The sequence below is a fragment of the Phoca vitulina genome, unplaced genomic scaffold, assembly GCF_004348235.1.
Source record: "Phoca vitulina isolate PV1807 unplaced genomic scaffold, GSC_HSeal_1.0 scaffold40, whole genome shotgun sequence".
NCBI classification, from domain to species: domain Eukaryota; kingdom Metazoa; phylum Chordata; class Mammalia; order Carnivora; family Phocidae; genus Phoca; species Phoca vitulina.
This window is the reverse complement of record NW_022589743.1, coordinates 18,578,328-18,595,716: the sequence shown is the minus strand read 5'-3', so window position 1 is coordinate 18,595,716 and position 17,389 is coordinate 18,578,328. Positions and strand designations below refer to the sequence as shown.

At 50.7% G+C, this 17,389-nt stretch overlaps 1 protein-coding gene across 5 annotated transcripts; it reads right to left on the bottom strand.

The window, feature by feature from the left end:
- Positions 1-3,647: 3,647 nt before the first annotated feature.
- TMEM98 (transmembrane protein 98) lies at positions 3,648-16,898 on the bottom strand. 5 transcript variants are annotated; one of them, XM_032429182.1, is made up of 8 exons: positions 16,758-16,898; positions 15,313-15,492; positions 14,490-14,671; positions 13,103-13,234; positions 12,108-12,141; positions 9,960-10,075; positions 7,603-7,662; positions 6,118-6,334 (listed from the first exon to the last, which is right to left on the bottom strand). In XM_032429182.1, exons 3-8 carry the CDS (start codon positions 14,618-14,620, stop codon positions 6,127-6,129), a joined length of 681 nt encoding a protein of 226 aa, XP_032285073.1. In that variant the 5' UTR covers positions 14,621-14,671; positions 15,313-15,492; positions 16,758-16,898; the 3' UTR covers positions 6,118-6,126. The 5 variants fall into 5 exon arrangements, with proteins under 5 accessions (XP_032285072.1, XP_032285077.1, XP_032285074.1 ...); XM_032429181.1 differs by lacking the exon at positions 15,313-15,492 and having other exon boundaries at positions 3,648-6,334; positions 16,758-16,897; XM_032429186.1 differs by lacking the exons at positions 14,490-14,671; positions 15,313-15,492 and adding an exon at positions 13,352-13,478 and having other exon boundaries at positions 3,648-6,334; positions 16,758-16,897.
- Positions 16,899-17,389: the final 491 nt, after the last annotated feature.

The following is a 17,389-nucleotide window of genomic DNA, read 5'->3' as shown; positions in this document are numbered from 1 at the left end:
GATCCCTAATAACCTTTCATAAGATTCTATTTCTCTTCTTAAAATACTTAAAAAAAATTTGTAATTCTCCATTTATTTAAGCAATCATTTGTTTGCTATCTGTCTTCCCTCACTAGCCTATAATTCCATTAGGGCAGTAGTTATGTGGTTTATCTCGACACTTCAACATTATCTCGGCACTTCGAGGATGCTTAGAATGGGTGTCCAGTGGAATTTGCATAAGGAAGGGAGGCAGGCAGGTGGGAAAGGGGGAGGGCTAGGGAGTGGCCGAGTCAGGATGCACAGCGGGGTCTGACTCCCTCCAGATCCCAGGATCATTCCTGGCAACAAGGAAGAGAGGAAAAGGGAAGGATGAGAGATTATAATATCTTCCCCCCCATCTGGTCTCAGATGAAGGGAGGCTGTTCTCACAGAGGGTACAGAGCAGCCCCTGCACTGATCATTCCATCATCAATGGAATTTTGTCATTGTTCTTCTGGTGGTCATTTGTCATTTCCCTACCAACCTCTGCCTACTTAAATGGAACTCTACGCCGTGACTGGCTCCAGGAGGCACCAAGAACCATTTGGGTTATACCTTCAATGGCTCTCCATTGTTCTCGGGATAAAGTCCTCACGTCTTAGCAAAATCTACGGGCCCTTCTTGGCTTTTTATGATTCTCTTTCTAACCCCCTCTCCCACCACTGCTTCTTCTTATCTTAGATTTTAACCAAACATACCGTGTGCCTTCATATCCTGCCTTGCGACATGTAGCCTACTTTCTTTGTTATTCCCACCCACCTGGCTACCTGACCACATCCTTCTAGTGCCGCAGGACTCTGCCCGCCTTCCTCTTCTCCATCTGTTTGATCCCTAACTATTCCTATCTTTAACCTTGGGCTGGGTTTGTGGTGTATAAAGGCAGGTTTGATTTCTTCCACTCTGCTTTTTTCTCTTTCTTTGGTTTTGTTTTTTTACCACTACATCTAACCTGTGAATATTATTATTAATCATCCACCCATGGTACTCTGCTACTTCAAACATTTCAATGATATTTATTTGATCTCTGGATGAGAGAGGATTTTCTAAGCATAAAAGCGATGGAAGAAATCACTAAGGGAAAGAAAATCAATCCATTTGACTACACCAATTTTAAAACTTCTGGACGTCAGAAGCCATTCTAAACAAAACTAAAAGGCAAACGACAAGGCTGGGGAAAATATATGCAATAAATATGACAAAGGGTTGTTATCCTCAATATATAAAGAGCTCATTTAAGTCGATAAAAAAATATTAAAATCCCAGGAGAAAAGTGGGCAAAAGACATGAATAAGTAAATAGCTAATAAACACATGAAAAATGTTTAACTTCACCAGTAGTCAGGGAAATGCAAATTAACACAATGCTGAGCCATTGTTTGCCTATCAAATTAGGACAACGTTAAAGGCTGGGGAAGGCTCAGAGATCATTTGGTAGTTTTCCAAGAAAAAATAAAAGCTGTTTCAACTTTCAATAAATCCCTACCACCTAGAGGAAAAATCCGGGGTCTAGTCCTCACCTGGCTCTCCTGGCTCATCTCCCAACATGTCTCCCCCCCGCCCCCCCCCCCCCCCCCCCCCCACCGCCCCATCTGACACCAGCAACAGTAATCTCCTGAGCACAGCAAGGAAATCCCGCTGCACACTGCCCTTCCTGGGTCCTCTGTCCCTCTCCGCCTCCACCTTCTCCCACCCACCCAATCTTCTTCCTGCTAACGCCTACTTCTTGACAATTCTGAGACATCGCCACCTTTGGGAAACTCTCGTAAGCCGGGTTGGGTGCCCCTGTGCTGTGCTCTCATTACACACCTTCCTTATTTAGCACTTACCGCATGATATTGAAAATGACTCTTTATGCGTTTCGTTCCACCTTAGAGTGTATGCGCCTCAAGAGAGGCATTATATTTTTATTCATTGCTGTATCGTGGAGATGCTCAACAGATGACTCTTGAACTAATCAACCATGTAATAAATTAATTATTCCATTTTGCCCCATAAATTTTTGCCACTACTCTGGTAAATGCACGCTTTACTTAAAACGGATCAAATTAAGTCATGTTGGATGGAGAGAGTACCTCACCCATGTCCCAGCCCTCATTTTAGTACCCATGTACTATCATCCTGTGGGTTGTAACCGATTAGTGAGCCATGAAATTAATTTATGGGTCACAACCGTCATTTTTTTAAGTGAAAAATATTAAAACTAGAAGAAAATGGGATGACACTGGTATCTGTTACTCCCTTCCCATCATGGATTCCCCCGCCCATCCCCGCCATCCCCAGGCAGGCAGGAGTGTTTGGTTGAGGACGCAGGTGGGGAGTTGAACTTCCTGCTCTGATTCTTCCTAACTCCAGGAAAGCTACTGATCTCCCTAGGCTGTGGTTTCCTTATCTGTAAAACAGGAATGATAAAAACACAGATGGGATGAAACAGCAAGGACCCAGTTATGCCACAAATTCTTAAAACTCTGCTCATCAGCTTTTCTGACATAGAGATAGCATCAGTATCCACCAGAAGCCTCCAGCACTTTCTGTTCTGATGCCTAGCTCCTCTTCCTCCTTCCTAACCAGTTGTCCATCCTGCTTCGACCATGATTGAGTCACGAACCCCTCAGACTCAGGGGGGAAACAGGTATTCAGTGGCATCAGGCAAATTTATGGGCCCTGGAGCCTAACATCATAGGGCATGAAGAAAATGACTCTTTCAAAATTGCTAATCTGACCTAGTCACTCCCCTGCTTAAAGCCTTTCTATGGTCCTGATTATGCTCAGATAAGTCTCTGGATCCTCAATATGATCTATAGGGTCCTCCATGATCTGACACCCTGTCCATCCCACACTCCAGCCTCCACAGTCACCTGCCTTTCTCAAATCAGCCATGCTGCCCTGGCCCTTTTCTGTGTTGTCCAGTCTGCCCAGAACACCTCTCAGTCCCGTGACAGTCTTGACAGGGGCAACTGTTCCCCCCAGGTCTCCTTCCTGACTCCCCCACCCCCTGCTCTGCACCCTCTGTCACCACATTGCCCCAGTCCGCTGCTCATTTGTCCCTCTTGCTTCCTAAGGACAGGGATGGACAGCCCCAGCACCTAGCACACTTCCCCCCAGAGTGAGCAAACAGGACATGTTTATGGGAGGGAATAGATGAGAAGGGGGGTGGAGGAGGATAGAGGGACGAAAGGAAGAAATAGATGGAAAGTCTTCATTTGACACCTTCCCGAGATGTCCCAGGTCATAAAGCAACGCAGGGGCTTGGGGCTGTAAGTCATTTCTAAAGATCAGGCTCATGTGGGCACACAGAGGATAGTCTCCAGAGAGAAGGAACTACGGAATGAGGCAGGTCAGGGTGAGCACCCAGGTGAGCTGGATGCCAGGAACACGTGTCCATCTGGAAGATTTCACAAGCTGGAGGAGGCTCCCTGGGCCATGCTCTGGAGGAATGTGAGCTTGAGCAATCAACCCTGGGAACACTGATAAGAGGCCAAGAGTTTTGACTGTCTTCATGTGAACATACTTGGGGTAGGGGAGGGACAGGGCTGGGCCACTCTCCCTATAACAGTGGTGATTCCAGAACTTTGGCCACTCAGTTCCAGAGCTTATGAACAGAGACCCCTGCTTGGGTAGAGCTATGGTAACTGAGGTGCTACCTCTGGGTCACCTGCCTCAGGGCAAGAGGGAGGCGGGGCTTTGGGAGAGACGCATTAATATTGGCTAATGATTACCGGGCACACAACCAGGCATTTCACATACACCACTTCATTTGATTGAAATACCAACCCAGTGAGGTAGGAAGCAGCCTTGATTTTATAGATAAGAAAGCTAAGGACCAGAGAAGTTAAGTAACTTGTCCAAGCTTACACAGTAGATGACAGGGCCCAAATTTGAACCTAATTCTGTTTGATTTCAGAGATTTTATTCTTTTCACACTCAATTCCTCTCCCTGAGTAATTCCTTCTTCATTCAGAATTTGAGTCAGGCTAGGAGGGGGTGCATGTCATGGAAGATCTACCTCCATAAACAAAGATGCTAGTGAACCTGGGATGTGTCCATCCTCTGGGAAACCACACCTGGCTGGATCCCCCGTGCTCACCAACCAGACTCTCTTGAGGAGGAGGGTAACTTCGGCCAACTCCCAAAGGAGCCAAGAGGAGTAGGGCTGCCTCCCTCCCTCTCCAGATGGTTCTTCTACCTCCACCAGCACCTACCTTGTCCAGAGACCTCTTATTTGTCCGGCACTGGAGACAAAAGAAAAACTACACAGCAGCAGAATCAGAGATCCTACAGTCTAGGAGACACTTCCCGGTGTTCAGCAACCTCTCCCTGCAGCAACCCCAGGGCTGGGGGACGGTGCCGGGACTCGCCGGGGCTCACAGAAGGGAGGTGACTCCGGACGTGGCTCCAGGGATGCTAGGAAACTTCATCCCCACCTGCCATGCCTGGTGGAGGGTATTTAAGATGCCAACCTGCAGCTGCCTCTCTGGCTTAGGGCTCTGACCCGGGTTAAAAGGCAGGGGCATTTATAACTGTGGCAACCATCGCAACCTTAACAGAAAGTCGTTTCTAATCTGGTTAGGAATGCAGGTTTTGAAAGAAAGGGAAAAACATAAAAACAGGAGGACTGTGGATGTCTTTTTGTGGAGGCCACAAATGGAAAAGTCCAAGTGGCCTTGTGGACCTTTCCTATTCACAGCCTACCAGCAGGATGAGAAAATCTGAGACACTTAGCATGTGTTCAGAGCTGATGGGAACAGACGATCTAATAAGGCGCCCGTCATCATGAATCCATCCATCAGTCCAATGCTAGCTGACTCCAGCTTTCTGCTCCTGACTCCATTTCCCTAGTGGGAATGGTATACATCGTGCTGGTCAGAAGCACCCTGCTTTCCAGGAGAGAACGGACTGTGCCCAATGGCACATTTCAGTGACAAACAAGGCCCCGATCTTGGACTTGGGAATATGGGTTCCTGGGTCTCTAGAATCAGACCGACACATCTGCTGACAAGTCAGGGCAGAGAAAATGAAGTGGGACCAAACACGACTATCAGAACTTGCTAAGCAGCACAGCATATGAATCAAGGCAGCCCCCAAGCCAGGGCCCTCTCCCGAGAGCAAGGCTGGCTCTGAGATCCTGGGAGGAAGCAAAGTACGGCAGTCTCTCCTATATGCTTATGACGACAATCATGCAATTTGGATGTACATCTGGATTATGCCATTGTGATTCTAGGTCCCACAGAGGTCTCCAGTCATAAAAATGCCCCTCATCTTTCAATACTTGCAGAACAAACAGATCTCAAAAGCAAGGGGAACACATCCTTCACGGATGTCATTGCTCATGTGGAAACTACTTTATGGGGGTACTTCTGCCCCAACTCTGAAGGGTCTTTCAATATCTCTTTTTGGGTGATACATACAAGGTATCCTCAGGATTCTTAGGCTCTCTTCTTCCATCCTCAGTTCTCAAATGCGTCCCACCGCACCCCATGCATTTGAATTTGACTCAATAACCACTCACTCGACCGAAATCTCAGTGTAAGTTTACTGTCCTCCTAGTGGTAGCTAGGTAGAATTGCAGGCACAGGGACAAAAAGGGAAAGGGCTCACTTTCAAAGCCAAACCTGATAAGGGGAGGGGGGGAACCCAGATGCCTCGGGGACCAGGCAGATACTACAAATAAATGAACCAGACCGGGCGAGAGAGCACCAGCCCTATGGAAAGAGATAACTCCTACTGAGTTCCAGCTGATTGTCTTCTGAAAATGCATGTCAGAGCTGCCTTAGCTTCGGATTGTCTACGAGAGGCCAGAGACTCTGATTTTAACGGGAAACCTTGTGATTTTTAGATGCTGGTTCAATTTCCCTGAAAACACTAGGTGAGCTAAATAAAGCAGACGCTCCGCCAGTTTCTAAAGCTCTTCTGCACAGAGGGGGCCTGTTGTTTCCCGTAACTGCCACTCACCAGCCACCACTGGCAACTGCAACAGAGGCCACCAGCTATGCACACACAGCTCCAGAGCCTTGGAGAACACCTAACACTACGGGAGGCAAGGGGAGGGGGAACGGAAGGCTCCGAAGAGCCGAGGAGCCGAGGAGCCAGCCGGGGACGGCAGCAGGCACTAAATGGCCGACTGCTCCTGCAGGAAACCTTCAGGGCCTGGGAGGCCTTTGTCTGTCTCAGCAGCCAGGGCTGCTTCTCGAAGGACTTCCAAGTGTTTCTCAGCAGCTGACAGTGACTGGTCAATCCAATCCAGGCCCCCGGTCAGGTGGCAGGCATTCCTGGTCACCAGCACCAGATGACTGACCGACAGGAGCAGGGCAGTTGTCCTAGAAAAAGCAACAGGATCGGTTTCCCCGGGAAAGAAGGGATTTTGCACCAAAGCCCACACGGACAGACTCTAGTCTGGTGTTCCCCAAACTGGAGGCCCTTCGCCGGAAGGCTGGGGAGTAATGAAAATAAATCTGGGAATGGCTGGTTTCAGCAAGGTTTAACCGAAGCCTTCTCTGGGCCTTAAACGTGCATGATAAAGCTCTCGGGAAAGAATACAATGTGCCATGGCTCACTAACTTATTTAAGACTGGGGAGCCCGTTTTCTGCAGCACACCTATGAACATCTCCTGGATGAGTGTTTTGTGGGACAGCTTGGATCTAGTCAATTGGATGAGCACATCCCCAACTGCTGCCCACTCAAAGACAAGAAGGCTAGACATACCCCTGCCTGAGGCAACCCTTGTGGATTTTGAATCAATAAGGCCCCAGGCTGGTTTACACCACTCTAAAAACAAAATTTAATTCAAAACCAGATTGAGGGGGAGTGGGTTTTTTTTTTTTTCCCCAGTATTGGAAGATTCCCCATAGAATATCATTCATACAGTGCGTGTGCATGATGCATTTGGGAACCTATCACACAGTACCAGCCCAGGGACATAGCGGGGCAGCAATAAGAGCGGGACAGAAAAGCCAACCTAAGCAGTGTGAGCCACTGTGTCTCTGACAATCATCACACACAACAGCTCTAGGAAATAGTCATATACATCCGAGAGACAAAAGAATCTGGTTTCTTTTAATGGGTTTGCATCTGGTAGAGGAACGTAATTTCAAAAGCCTAAGGGTGCCCGGTGTACTAGGGGAGGATCGTGAGAGGGGAGGGGTCCCGGGTATGTCCTGTGGAAGGTGAGCACAGCTTGAGCTGACCAGTCCCCTTCCTTCCCCTTGCCCTGCTCACCACCTGCCCCACCCAGAGACTGGGCAGCACTCACAGCTGGGGTGTGTCTGCTTCCGGGGTCCAAGGAGCAGAGGCAGACGATGGGAGAAAGTGGGAGGGAGGGAAGGTGCAGATAGGACTTAGCGCGGCCAGATGTTTTAGTGTAAAAATTCAAAATCTAAGACTGGCTCTCCCCAATCCCAGGTTTCAGGGAGAGCACGGGCCTCTCTCACCATTCACACTGCAATGAATGGTGCCCAAAGCCCGGGTAGCTCTGGGAGCCCAGCAAAACAGCCCTCTCCACAGCAACCCAAACAGCAAACCTCACAGGTGTGATAAAACGGGGAGCTTCCAGCATGAGAAGCCGAATGGCCCCTCCACCACTCTCACCGGGCATCCAGGAGCTTGGGGTCCAACGGAGGGTACATCGATCTCACCACATCGTCCACTCTGTGTGGAGGCAAAACGTTTTCAGAACTTCACTTTCCTTCTGTCTTTTTCTCCTTCCTCCCTTCCTACCTCTCCTTGTCCCGATTCTTCTCTCCTGATCTTCGAGCCCCCACCTTTGGTGATTCCTTCTCTAACGGCTTTTGCATTCTCAGACAGACTTAAACAGAAAGACTTCTGGTTCAGTTGAGAGAATATTTTGTTTTCTGGTTTCAAGTCCCCAGAGTTTAAAAAGTGTAAGTTCACACATCTGGAATGATGCTCGAGATATGCTACTAAATTAAAGAGGCAAGCTGCGGAACACTATATAAAGGTTTGACCGATCCGCTTGCATGAAAATGAGTAAACAAAAGCTATGGCATGCAGGAGTGGGGTAGAGTGCAGGAACACTCCCCATTCACTAGTGTCACCTCCAGGGATTGGGATGGAGTGGAATTAGGGGTTCCTTCACTTTCCAGATACTCTATCTCTACAGTGTTTTAACTTTTATAAGTATTATTACTATTGTGTTTTAAAAAATGGTGGAACATAGTTATATAGAACACTAAAAAAAACCCTACAAGTTTAATTTGGGTTCAAACTGCTTCATTGGATTCCCTTTCCATTACGGTACAATTCATGGTTAATTTTTTTTTAAACCAAGTTCAGAAAGGAACTACTATTCATTCTGATTTGCAGGGTTCAAGATTTTCATCCAAATCCTTGCTCCTGGACCACTTGATAGTCAGGAAGAAAGAATAATGATGCATTGTTTGATTGTGAAAAGCACTTGAAAATAGATGCTCTCCAGTGTTCTTGTCTCGGGGCTGGTGAGGACATGCAGAGGAACGTGGGCTGCTGTCTTCACGGCCCCTTTCTCTGTAGTGCCCTGAAGCTGAAGCCACTGGCCTCGAAACTCATATGCTATCAACACGTTATGTGAAATAAATGGAGCAAGAAAAACAATGGGGACAAAAAAACGGCCAGAAGTAGAAAGATGTGTAAAGGCAAAAAGATAAAGCAAGGACACGGATTGAATTATGGCACAGAGCATTCTAGAAGTAGTCCAAGGGGCTCGGTAGGAGGGGCCAGAGTGCACTGGGTTAGGTGTGCCCTCTGAGCCATGCCACACCCTCCCTCTGGCACCAGGGCTAATCCTCACGGGAAGCACGATGAAGGTGGGCAGAGATGAGCGGTGCAGAGTCTCCACCAACAATGGGTGGCCAGTGGAATGCCTGGTGCTTGCCCAGAGCCTGGGCTGGAGGGCCTTCTGGCCAGGCTGATGCAAGTCCTATAGCTACACCCACCCGGGCCAGCTCCATAGAAAGCCAACAACTGTTCTGGGCTGAGTCCCTCCCCCGGATTCTCTCCCTCCCACTTTCTCAACTCACTGAACGCCCTGGACAGAGTTCAAGTGCACCAACTCTCATATTCCTTCAGAGGGCTGGTTCCTCTGAAGACCGAGAGCCCCTGGAACTCACAGCGAGGCCACCATTCGCACCAGGGGTGTGGAGGCACCCTGCTGACTGAGAAAACAGCCCGCGCGGGGACAACGCCCAACTCAGGCACATCCACATACCGGCCACCAGGTGGCAGCACAAACTCAGTATCACCCTTCTCCCTAAGAAAAGGGCTATTTCTCCACAAAGTCAAGCCCAAATGAGGGGGTGTAGTTGTTGATTGCCTCCCACATGGGATTTTGCAGACAGCCTGGAATTTCGGAGATCTGAATGAAGTATGGCTTCACCTCCCCTACCCCCACCCACCAGGTCCTGGAGGCTACTGGCTGGGCTATGGCTGGGGCAGTGGATGACAGGGAGGTAGCAAGGAGTGGGTCCCCGAAACTAGTCTCCGATACAAATAGGGCTGGGGCGGGGCACAGCCAGCAGGTCACTGCACAGAGAGGTGGACACCAGTGGGAAATGTGCCTACTGGTCCAGAGCCTGGGAAGGAGGGAAGCAGGCAGCCCCAGCTGGTATGGGGCTAAGGGAGAGGAAGCAACCACAGTGGGATCTGCAGAATGGACTAGAAGCGTCGGCACTAGTCACATGCTAGAATTCCCCAAAAAGCCGACTGGAGGGGGCCTGCGGGAGGTGGGGGGAACCTTATGAGACCACCCTGGCTTGCTCTCTCAGTATCTAAACCCTCCTGGATGCTCTGTAAATGTCTGGCACACGAGTAACTAAAGTTGTCTATGTGGTTTCTTCAAGGAGCCTGGCCCACCTGTCACCTCAGCTTCTGACCCCTCCCTCCCCCTACCGCACAAACCCCCCCCCCCCCCCCCCTGTGGAGTGTGGGGACCTCAAGGCCCACCAGCTCACCTGGGGCTGATCCGCTTGGCCACTACGATGATGTCACTGACACTGGCTGAGGTCTTCATCTTGGCCCCGGAGCCCATTGTCATGGCAACAAGTTTTTCTGTCAGAGTGTGACAAATCTAACACAGCAGGGAAGAGAGAGGTGATGAGGGGTACCCTAGCCCCCCAAGAGTGTCTGCCACTCCCACAAACAAATATGGCCCCTGCCTTGGGTTCCATCCCACACCCCGGGGCCCCTAATCTAGTAGGCAAGTTGAAGTCAAAAGCACACAGAGACAAGAGGAGGAAGAGGCAAAAGCAGAGAACGAGGCCCGGTGAGGAGGGAGGGGTGGGAACCTCAGAGCAGGGTCAGCGTTTTGGCTTAGAGAAGTCTAAGCCGAAATAATCTGTCTAAGAAAAATCATGTGCTCTAATTTCACCTTCTCGTTTCAGGGGAAAAACCTACTTTCTCTTTCTATTCCTTCGCCTCATGGTTTAGTCTTCCAGAAGGTTAAATCTCTCCAGCAGGGCACCCTCAGAAACACCCTCTGGACAAAGGGCAACTGTTCCCTTGAAGCACATCCTCCAAAAGCGGCACTCAGTTCAACAATTTTCTAGGGTGATACTTAGCATGTTTGTCAACAGGACGATGGTGAAAGGATCTTCAAAAAAAGCAGGGAAAACGCAAGACTATGACACGAGGCCACCCCAAAAGCTTTGTTTCCTCCCTTGCACACCTCGATGTTAGAACCTCGATGTGCTTCTGTCCCTGGCAAGTAGGTTCCATGACCTGCCTTATACTTGGGGCTGGAAAGGAGAGCAGAAAGAAGGCCAAGAGCCCACAGGGACCCAAGGGCACGTGGCCAAGCAAAAGGGACATCAGATCCCAGGGCCTCTCCTTGGATGGGAGACTCAGGATGGGCCATTGATTCTAATCCAGTAGGATTCCCTTCCTGCTGACTTATCCCCCACCTCAGCTGTCACCTCCTTCTCTAATAGGCCCCCACAGGGACAAAACCCAGCGCCAGGACCCATCCTAGCTGGGAGACGGGAGTGGAATACAGCATTATTGCTTACTCATTAGACCTATCTATCTGTAACCATATCTACACCCAAAGAGCTTCTTGGAATTAAATAATCCTGGACTTGATGACAACAATTTCCTACTAGGCACTCCTCTGACCCCCAAGAGAGACAGCTAAAGGAGAGGTGGGATGAAAGACTTTTTTACCTTATTTATTTATTTATTTGTAGGCTCCATGCCCAGCCTGGAGCCCAACACCAGGCTTGAACTCACACCCGTGATATCAAGACCTGAGCTGAGATCTAGAGTCAGACGCTCAACTGACTGAGCCACCCAGGCGCCCCAAAAGGCTTTTTCATATGTTGTACTGAATGACAGCGAAGAAACGATAAAGCTGTCTTTTTGGAAATGTTGAATAATTACTGGACAAAAAGATAAATGTGTGATTTCCCAAGTTACTGAGAGGAAGAACACAACAATATCTGCAACTGGCCAAATATTTCACTATTATTATTATTCTATCAGGCAAGAATTGAAAAACAAATGCTAAAACTATAAAAATTACCCCAAACTATAAAACCTAGCCAAAATGCAAATTGGATGCAATTTTCCACCCAATCGTGGAGGCGGCAAGAATTAGAGAAAAACCAATCTGCCTTCAAGTACTCATGGTTTGGATTTTTCAACACTGATTGTCCCATTCGGCAGACTACTGTCCCAGCAAGAAAAGGCCAGTGAGGAACTTTCTAGTAACTGGAGAAGTCCAGACATGGAACTCAACTCGCTGAGCAAAGGGCCGAGCTCTCTGTTAATGAAAGAAAGTGCCCGGGGAGGGGGTGGGGAGCCCCGCTCCCCCTCGGAAGCCACACAGACTTCCCCAATGGGTGAAAATGTGGCTAGTGACCACCTACGCGGTCACTGTATTAGGAGGACCAGGTAAGACAAAACCTTTGAAAGGGTGTGAGCGCTAAAGTGTAACAGACCATCCAGGAGGGAGTAGAAACAGTAGAAATTCCAAGTGTCAGGCATGTTTTTAAAAAGCCTCTTGCACGGTTCGGTGCCCTTCCTAGAAAGATCCCTTTCAACAGTCTGTGCACGGGGGTGCTTTGATGACCCCCCCTTACATCATGAGAAATCAAAAGTATTACCTTCAAGATGGCAATGCAGTGGGACATGAGACCCCTGGGGAGACAAGAAGAATCTGTCAGTGCTTCTCTATTGAGGCCCCCCTGGCTCCCACCACCAACTCTGCCCCCATCTAGCTCTGACCCACCTGGACACCACCCAAAGCAGGAATGCCTCCAGGTTCAACTGAACAATTCCAGGAGCTAAATGAGGAGGCACCTCTTTCCTTCCCTTTCCCCCGCCCACGTCCAGCTGCCTCTTCCAGGTAGCGCTCACTTGTCAAGTTATGCTTTCTGAGCTTCTGACGCTGTTCCCTCCAGCCCAGGTGTCCTTCCCCTTATCCTCAGCCTGGTGACCACCTCATCTTTCAAAACCCAGGTCAGAAGGCACCCATTTTGTGGTAGCCTTCACGAGAGCCCCCTCCACCTCCACATCCCAGGCAGCTCTAGAGATCACCAACACTGTGTGCCCACGGCACCGTGCGCAGGGACCTGCTCTCGCTTTGGATACTGTAATGAGTAGAATTCTGTCTCTCCCACCGGTTTAATATCTGCAGTAACTGCCCCAGTGTCCCACACATAATGCCCCCACACATCTGCCCAGTAATGATAAGGGCTCGGAGCAGCATACAATTCTCAACATGCAGAGGCTCCTGCTGGATAGAGGGACCCCTGAGGGATCCTGAAGACAAAGGCTTCATCCGTGGAGCCTGCGTACCAAATTCACAGGCACCCCAGGGATAACCCAGGCACAGCAGGGTGACCTTGTAATGAGTTTTGCCGGACATCTGTGGGCTTCAGTGTTTAGGTCTACAAAATGGGGGCCGGGGGCGGGGGGACAGACACTGTCATATCTGATTCCCCACCCCCCACCCCATGCTGGGGGCAATGAGCAGCAAGTGGCCCAGTGCTCCCGGATGCCCAGTAGTGCTTGGCAAAGGAAGCCAGAAAAGAGCACCCAGAAGCCCCATGTGCCATCCTCAGGGAGTGGAGCAAACAAATGGTCCCTAAGGCCTTACGAGGCATCTTCAATCCAGTCTTCATTCTCCAGGATGGCCTCGATGTGGGGGTTGGTGATGACCACATCGTCCAGTTCTAGCTCAGACGGCTCCGACTGGGTCTCCATGGCGCCAATGAGGTCCACAATGGGCCTGGAAGGAAAAGCCCAGGAGAGTAGTTTCAAGAGCAGGCTGTTGCTGACCCTCTCCTCACTGAGGCCCACGTATCCCCCAGCAGGATGTAGAAAGTTAGTAAGTTAAAGCACTGACCTCATGTCCTGGATCCAAACCTAACCCTAGTGGGACTGCAAGTGTGGGCAGGACACATGGCTAGAGGTGAGTCAAGGAGGCAGGCAGGGGTGCAAAGAAGAAGAGTGAAGCAGACTGAGATGAACCACTAAGAGAAAGAGCAGAACCACAGCCATAAATACAGAAATGTATTAGACAAGGCTGTTCCTTCTGCACAAAATAACATCCTTTTTAAACTTATTTTCCCCTTGGGGAGCCTGGGTGGCTCAGTCAGTTAAGCGTCCAACTCTTGCCTCAGCTCAGGTCTTGATCTCAGGGTCGTGAGTTCAAGCCCTGCGTTGGGCCCCATGCCCAGGTTAAAAAAACAAAACAAAAAAAAACATATTTTCCCTTCAAGCCTACCTGATACTGAGAAGCTGAAGTTCCTGTTACCCAAACCTACCTGGTCTGCAGAATCATTCTCGGGAAGGACTGGAAGGACGCTGGTCTGCATAACCCCACCCCCTCCTCATTCTACAGAAGTGGCAGAAGTAACAACACCCACTTTACAACAAGGTTCTTTATAACATGAGACGCCATAGCCTTCCGTTCAATAGCAGAGCTTTCCTGGGTCATATAAACGGGCATTTACAAATTATTCACCACCTGACAGAGACACTGATAGGATTCAGTAAAAGGGTAAGAGAAACTAAGGGTTAGTTGTCATGGTCCCTTAGGGGTCTACCAATTAAAATATCCCTAAATGGAAAATAAGATCTTGCTCATAAAATCTATTGCACACAAAATGCATTATGAAGAAATCTGCGCAAAGAAGGAGAACGTCCCATGCAGGGATTTCACAAAATTGAGCATCCGCTGCTTCCCTGTGTGGCTGGAGTGCAGGCATGGGGTTTCTGTTCCTATGCCTTTGGTTGGATTGTGCTAGGTGAACACGTTCAGGGAATCTCTCCTTAGCTCAGTGACAGAGTCAGAGAAGGCTCAGGACATCGCTAAAGCTCCAAGGTCTCTCTTGGAAAGGAAGCCTTCAAGTACCATTTTAGAGACAAAAAGCTGAGCTCGAGCTGCCCAGTGCCAAACTTCTTGGGCCCCTCTCTCCTCCGGTTGCTGGAGCCCCTGGCGGAGCCCACCTCTGCTCCCTGCCCTCCCCGGGCCCACTCACTTGGAATCGTAGTGCTGCAACAGGTCTCGAGGCCGGCAATAACGCTGCCTGCACACCATCACCAAGGCTGCAAACGAGGCCAGGAAGATGGTGGCCAGCACGCCTATCGCAACAATCACCACAGTCTCCATGCTTCTGGGGGGCTCCCTCCGTCCCCGTCACATCCCCAGCATGGGCTAAATCTTAGAAGACACAAGGGCAGAGGAGGCCTTCATAAAGAAGCAGTGAAAGAGAGTGGGGGAGGGGGGTCTTACCTGCTGTGGGGGGCATAGAGAGCCAGGTTCCCCCAATTCACCTGCAGAGACCAAGTTACCTGCTGGGGGTGGGGGGCACAGAGAGCCTGATTCCCCCAAGTCACCTGCAGAGACCTGAGGGCCTGAATAGAATCAAGATGCATTTTATGTCCTGCCCCAAATTTGCCTTTTGTTTAATTAAGAGTTTGCCACCTGCCAGACCAGGATGGCCTTTTAAATCTGGACAAAAGGACACATTTTAACTAGCACTATTGTTTCACATCTCCACCAAGTGCATGAAAGAATATCCTCCTAAGAAGGGGAGGATGGCATTTACTGAGAATCTCCTCTGTGCCAGGCACTTTGTGTGTTAACCCTGAAGTAGGTATTAATAGCCCCATTTTACCATTGAGAAAACTGAGGTTCGGGGAGGTTAAGTAATTTGTCCAAGTTTCTGTAGTCAGAAAGTAGAAACCCATCCACTTAAAGTGAGATGGGCATTCACCTCCCTTTTCCTTTCTAAGGAGGGAAGAAGATTCTAAAAATTCTGGAAAGGGATTTGACTGTCAGTTTCAGTGCTGGAAACTTACAACTGGTGTTAAAGTGTTCTTTGCCTACTGCCTGTTTTCACTCAGGAGGTTCTTCCACACCTATTTTAGACTACGGCAGAGGAACAAGGGCACCTCAGAGAAGTATGTATTCGTTGCAGGATCCTACTTCTGTGCCTTTGAGCAAGTCTCTTCCCCTTGTCTGGGCTTTAATTTCTCCACCTGCAAAAGAGGGGCTTTGATCTAGGAGTCCAGAACGATGGACTTACTCTATACTACATGTCTCTGAGGGTCCAAATGTTCCCGGTTGTCATTCAATAAGTATTGGTCATCTGTTAGGCACCAAGCACTAGGCAGGATTCTGAAGACTGGAGATAAATAAGACATGGACCCCAAACCTTGAGGAGGGAGAAAGAGGTGGGCAGGAGGACAAATGTTTGCTGTTCGCTTGTCAACCTCTTCCCCAGCTCCTCAAATCCGTGTCTATGCCACATGGCAGGGTACACAGACAAGAGATAACTGTACTTGCATGACATTTTCTGGGCAAGCCTTCTTCACAGGGCAGGTGACATTTGAGCTGGGTTTTGAAGGATGAGTAGGAGTTTGCCGGGTGGACAGCATGCCAACTTGGTTGGCTCAAAGCCAAGGAGGCCCTTCTCAAAGCTTCCACAGAGCAGCTGGTCTACCACCTCAAACTCACTTGCCCAGGAGGGTGAGAAGGCTAGGGTCGGTCTCTTTCATTTCTGTATCTCCCGTGGGGGGTTGGGGAAGGCAGGAGGTAATCCTCAGGGTCTGCCTCAATTTCTCCAGATGTGTGTTTCTCTACACCGTCCCTCCTAAAGGGCTACCTGCTTTAGCCCTTTTTCTTTCCTCCTCTCATTTCTGTGTCTCTGTCTCTGTGTCTCTCCTCCATTTTCCTCTCCAGACATCTTACCCCCTCCCCCTGCGCCATGGCCTCCAAGACCACCCGCTTTGTTTCCTCTCTTCCCGCGGCCATTTGAGTGTGTTTCTCTGAGGCGGACGAGCTTTCTCTGAGTTTTTGCTACCTTACTCCGGGATTTGTCTGGTCTCGGTTTCTTGGGGGGTGTGTGTGTGTGTGTGTGTGTCCCCCACCCTCTTCTCCATGGGGTTCTAAGTCCACCAGTATAAAATAGCCCCAAGCCCCTACCTCCTCCCCTCTGCCCGACCTCCTCCCCTCTGCCCGACCACCCAGAACAGCCGCCCGGACACCCAGGTCGGAGGAAGGGAACCCCACCCGGCGCGGCGCGGGGCTCGCAGGGTTCCCAGGCGCGCAGCTCCAACTTTGCCCAACTTGTGGGCGGCCCTGCTGCGCCGCGAGGGCTCCGCGGCCCCAACAAAGGGGCGGCCGGCCCGGGGCCCCCCTCCTCCCCAGGCATCAGCCCCAATCTCCGGGCGCCCCCCCCGGCCCCCCGCGCGCCCGGACCCCCTGGCTCCCGCGGCACCGGGGCGCGGCGAGGCCCACCCACCTCAGGCCGTGGCCGCAGGACGCATCCCCGGGGGCGCTCCGGCCGCCCGGCCCCGCCGATGGCAAAGTCCGGGCGCGGGACTCGCGGGCGGCTCCTGCGAGCGGGGCATGCCGGGAAGGAGCTGGGCTGTCCGAAGGAATCAAGATAAAGTCCCCGGGCGCCAACCCCCTGGTGGTGGGGGGGGGGGGGGGGGGGCGGCCGCTGCATCCAAATCCCCCGCTGCCAGGCGCCGCCGTCCCCGCCGGGCCCGGGGGGCAGGCCGGGGGTTGGGGCGGAGGGAGGCCCTCACTCAGCCACCCAGCAGGCGCTCCCCGAGCCCAGGCCGGGCAGAGGGAGGCCGCCGGGTCCTTGCCACTCCCCCCACCCCACCCCTGCCGGCTGGCCATCCGGTGGGACTGCGGAGACCGAGCGGATTCCACAGTGGGCTGGTCAGGAAGCCAGTCTGATCTTACACACTGTGGTTTAAATCCTAGCTCTGCCACTCGCTAGCTGCGGACAACTTATTTCATTTCTTTGTGCCTTGGTTTCCTCATCTGTAAAGTGGGGCCGCCACTTGTAGGCATGCTCAGAACTGCCTGGCCCAGGGTAAATGCGAATCAGTGAGAGCTCTCATTACAGCCTCACCCACACTG

Excerpts from the sequence above, each read along its gene's own strand:
- TMEM98 (XM_032429182.1), bottom strand. The coding sequence starts at position 14,620 with ATGGAGACTGTGGTGATTGTTGCGATAGGCGTGCTGGCCACCATCTTC. Across the intron at positions 12,142-13,102 it reads GACTGGATTGAAGATGCCTC|GGGTCTCATGTCCCACTGCA; the intron begins GTAAGGCCTTAG and ends TTGTCTCCCCAG. Across the intron at positions 7,663-9,959 it reads GCCAAGCGGATCAGCCCCAG|AGTGGACGATGTGGTGAGAT; the intron begins GTGAGCTGGTGG and ends GCCTCCACACAG.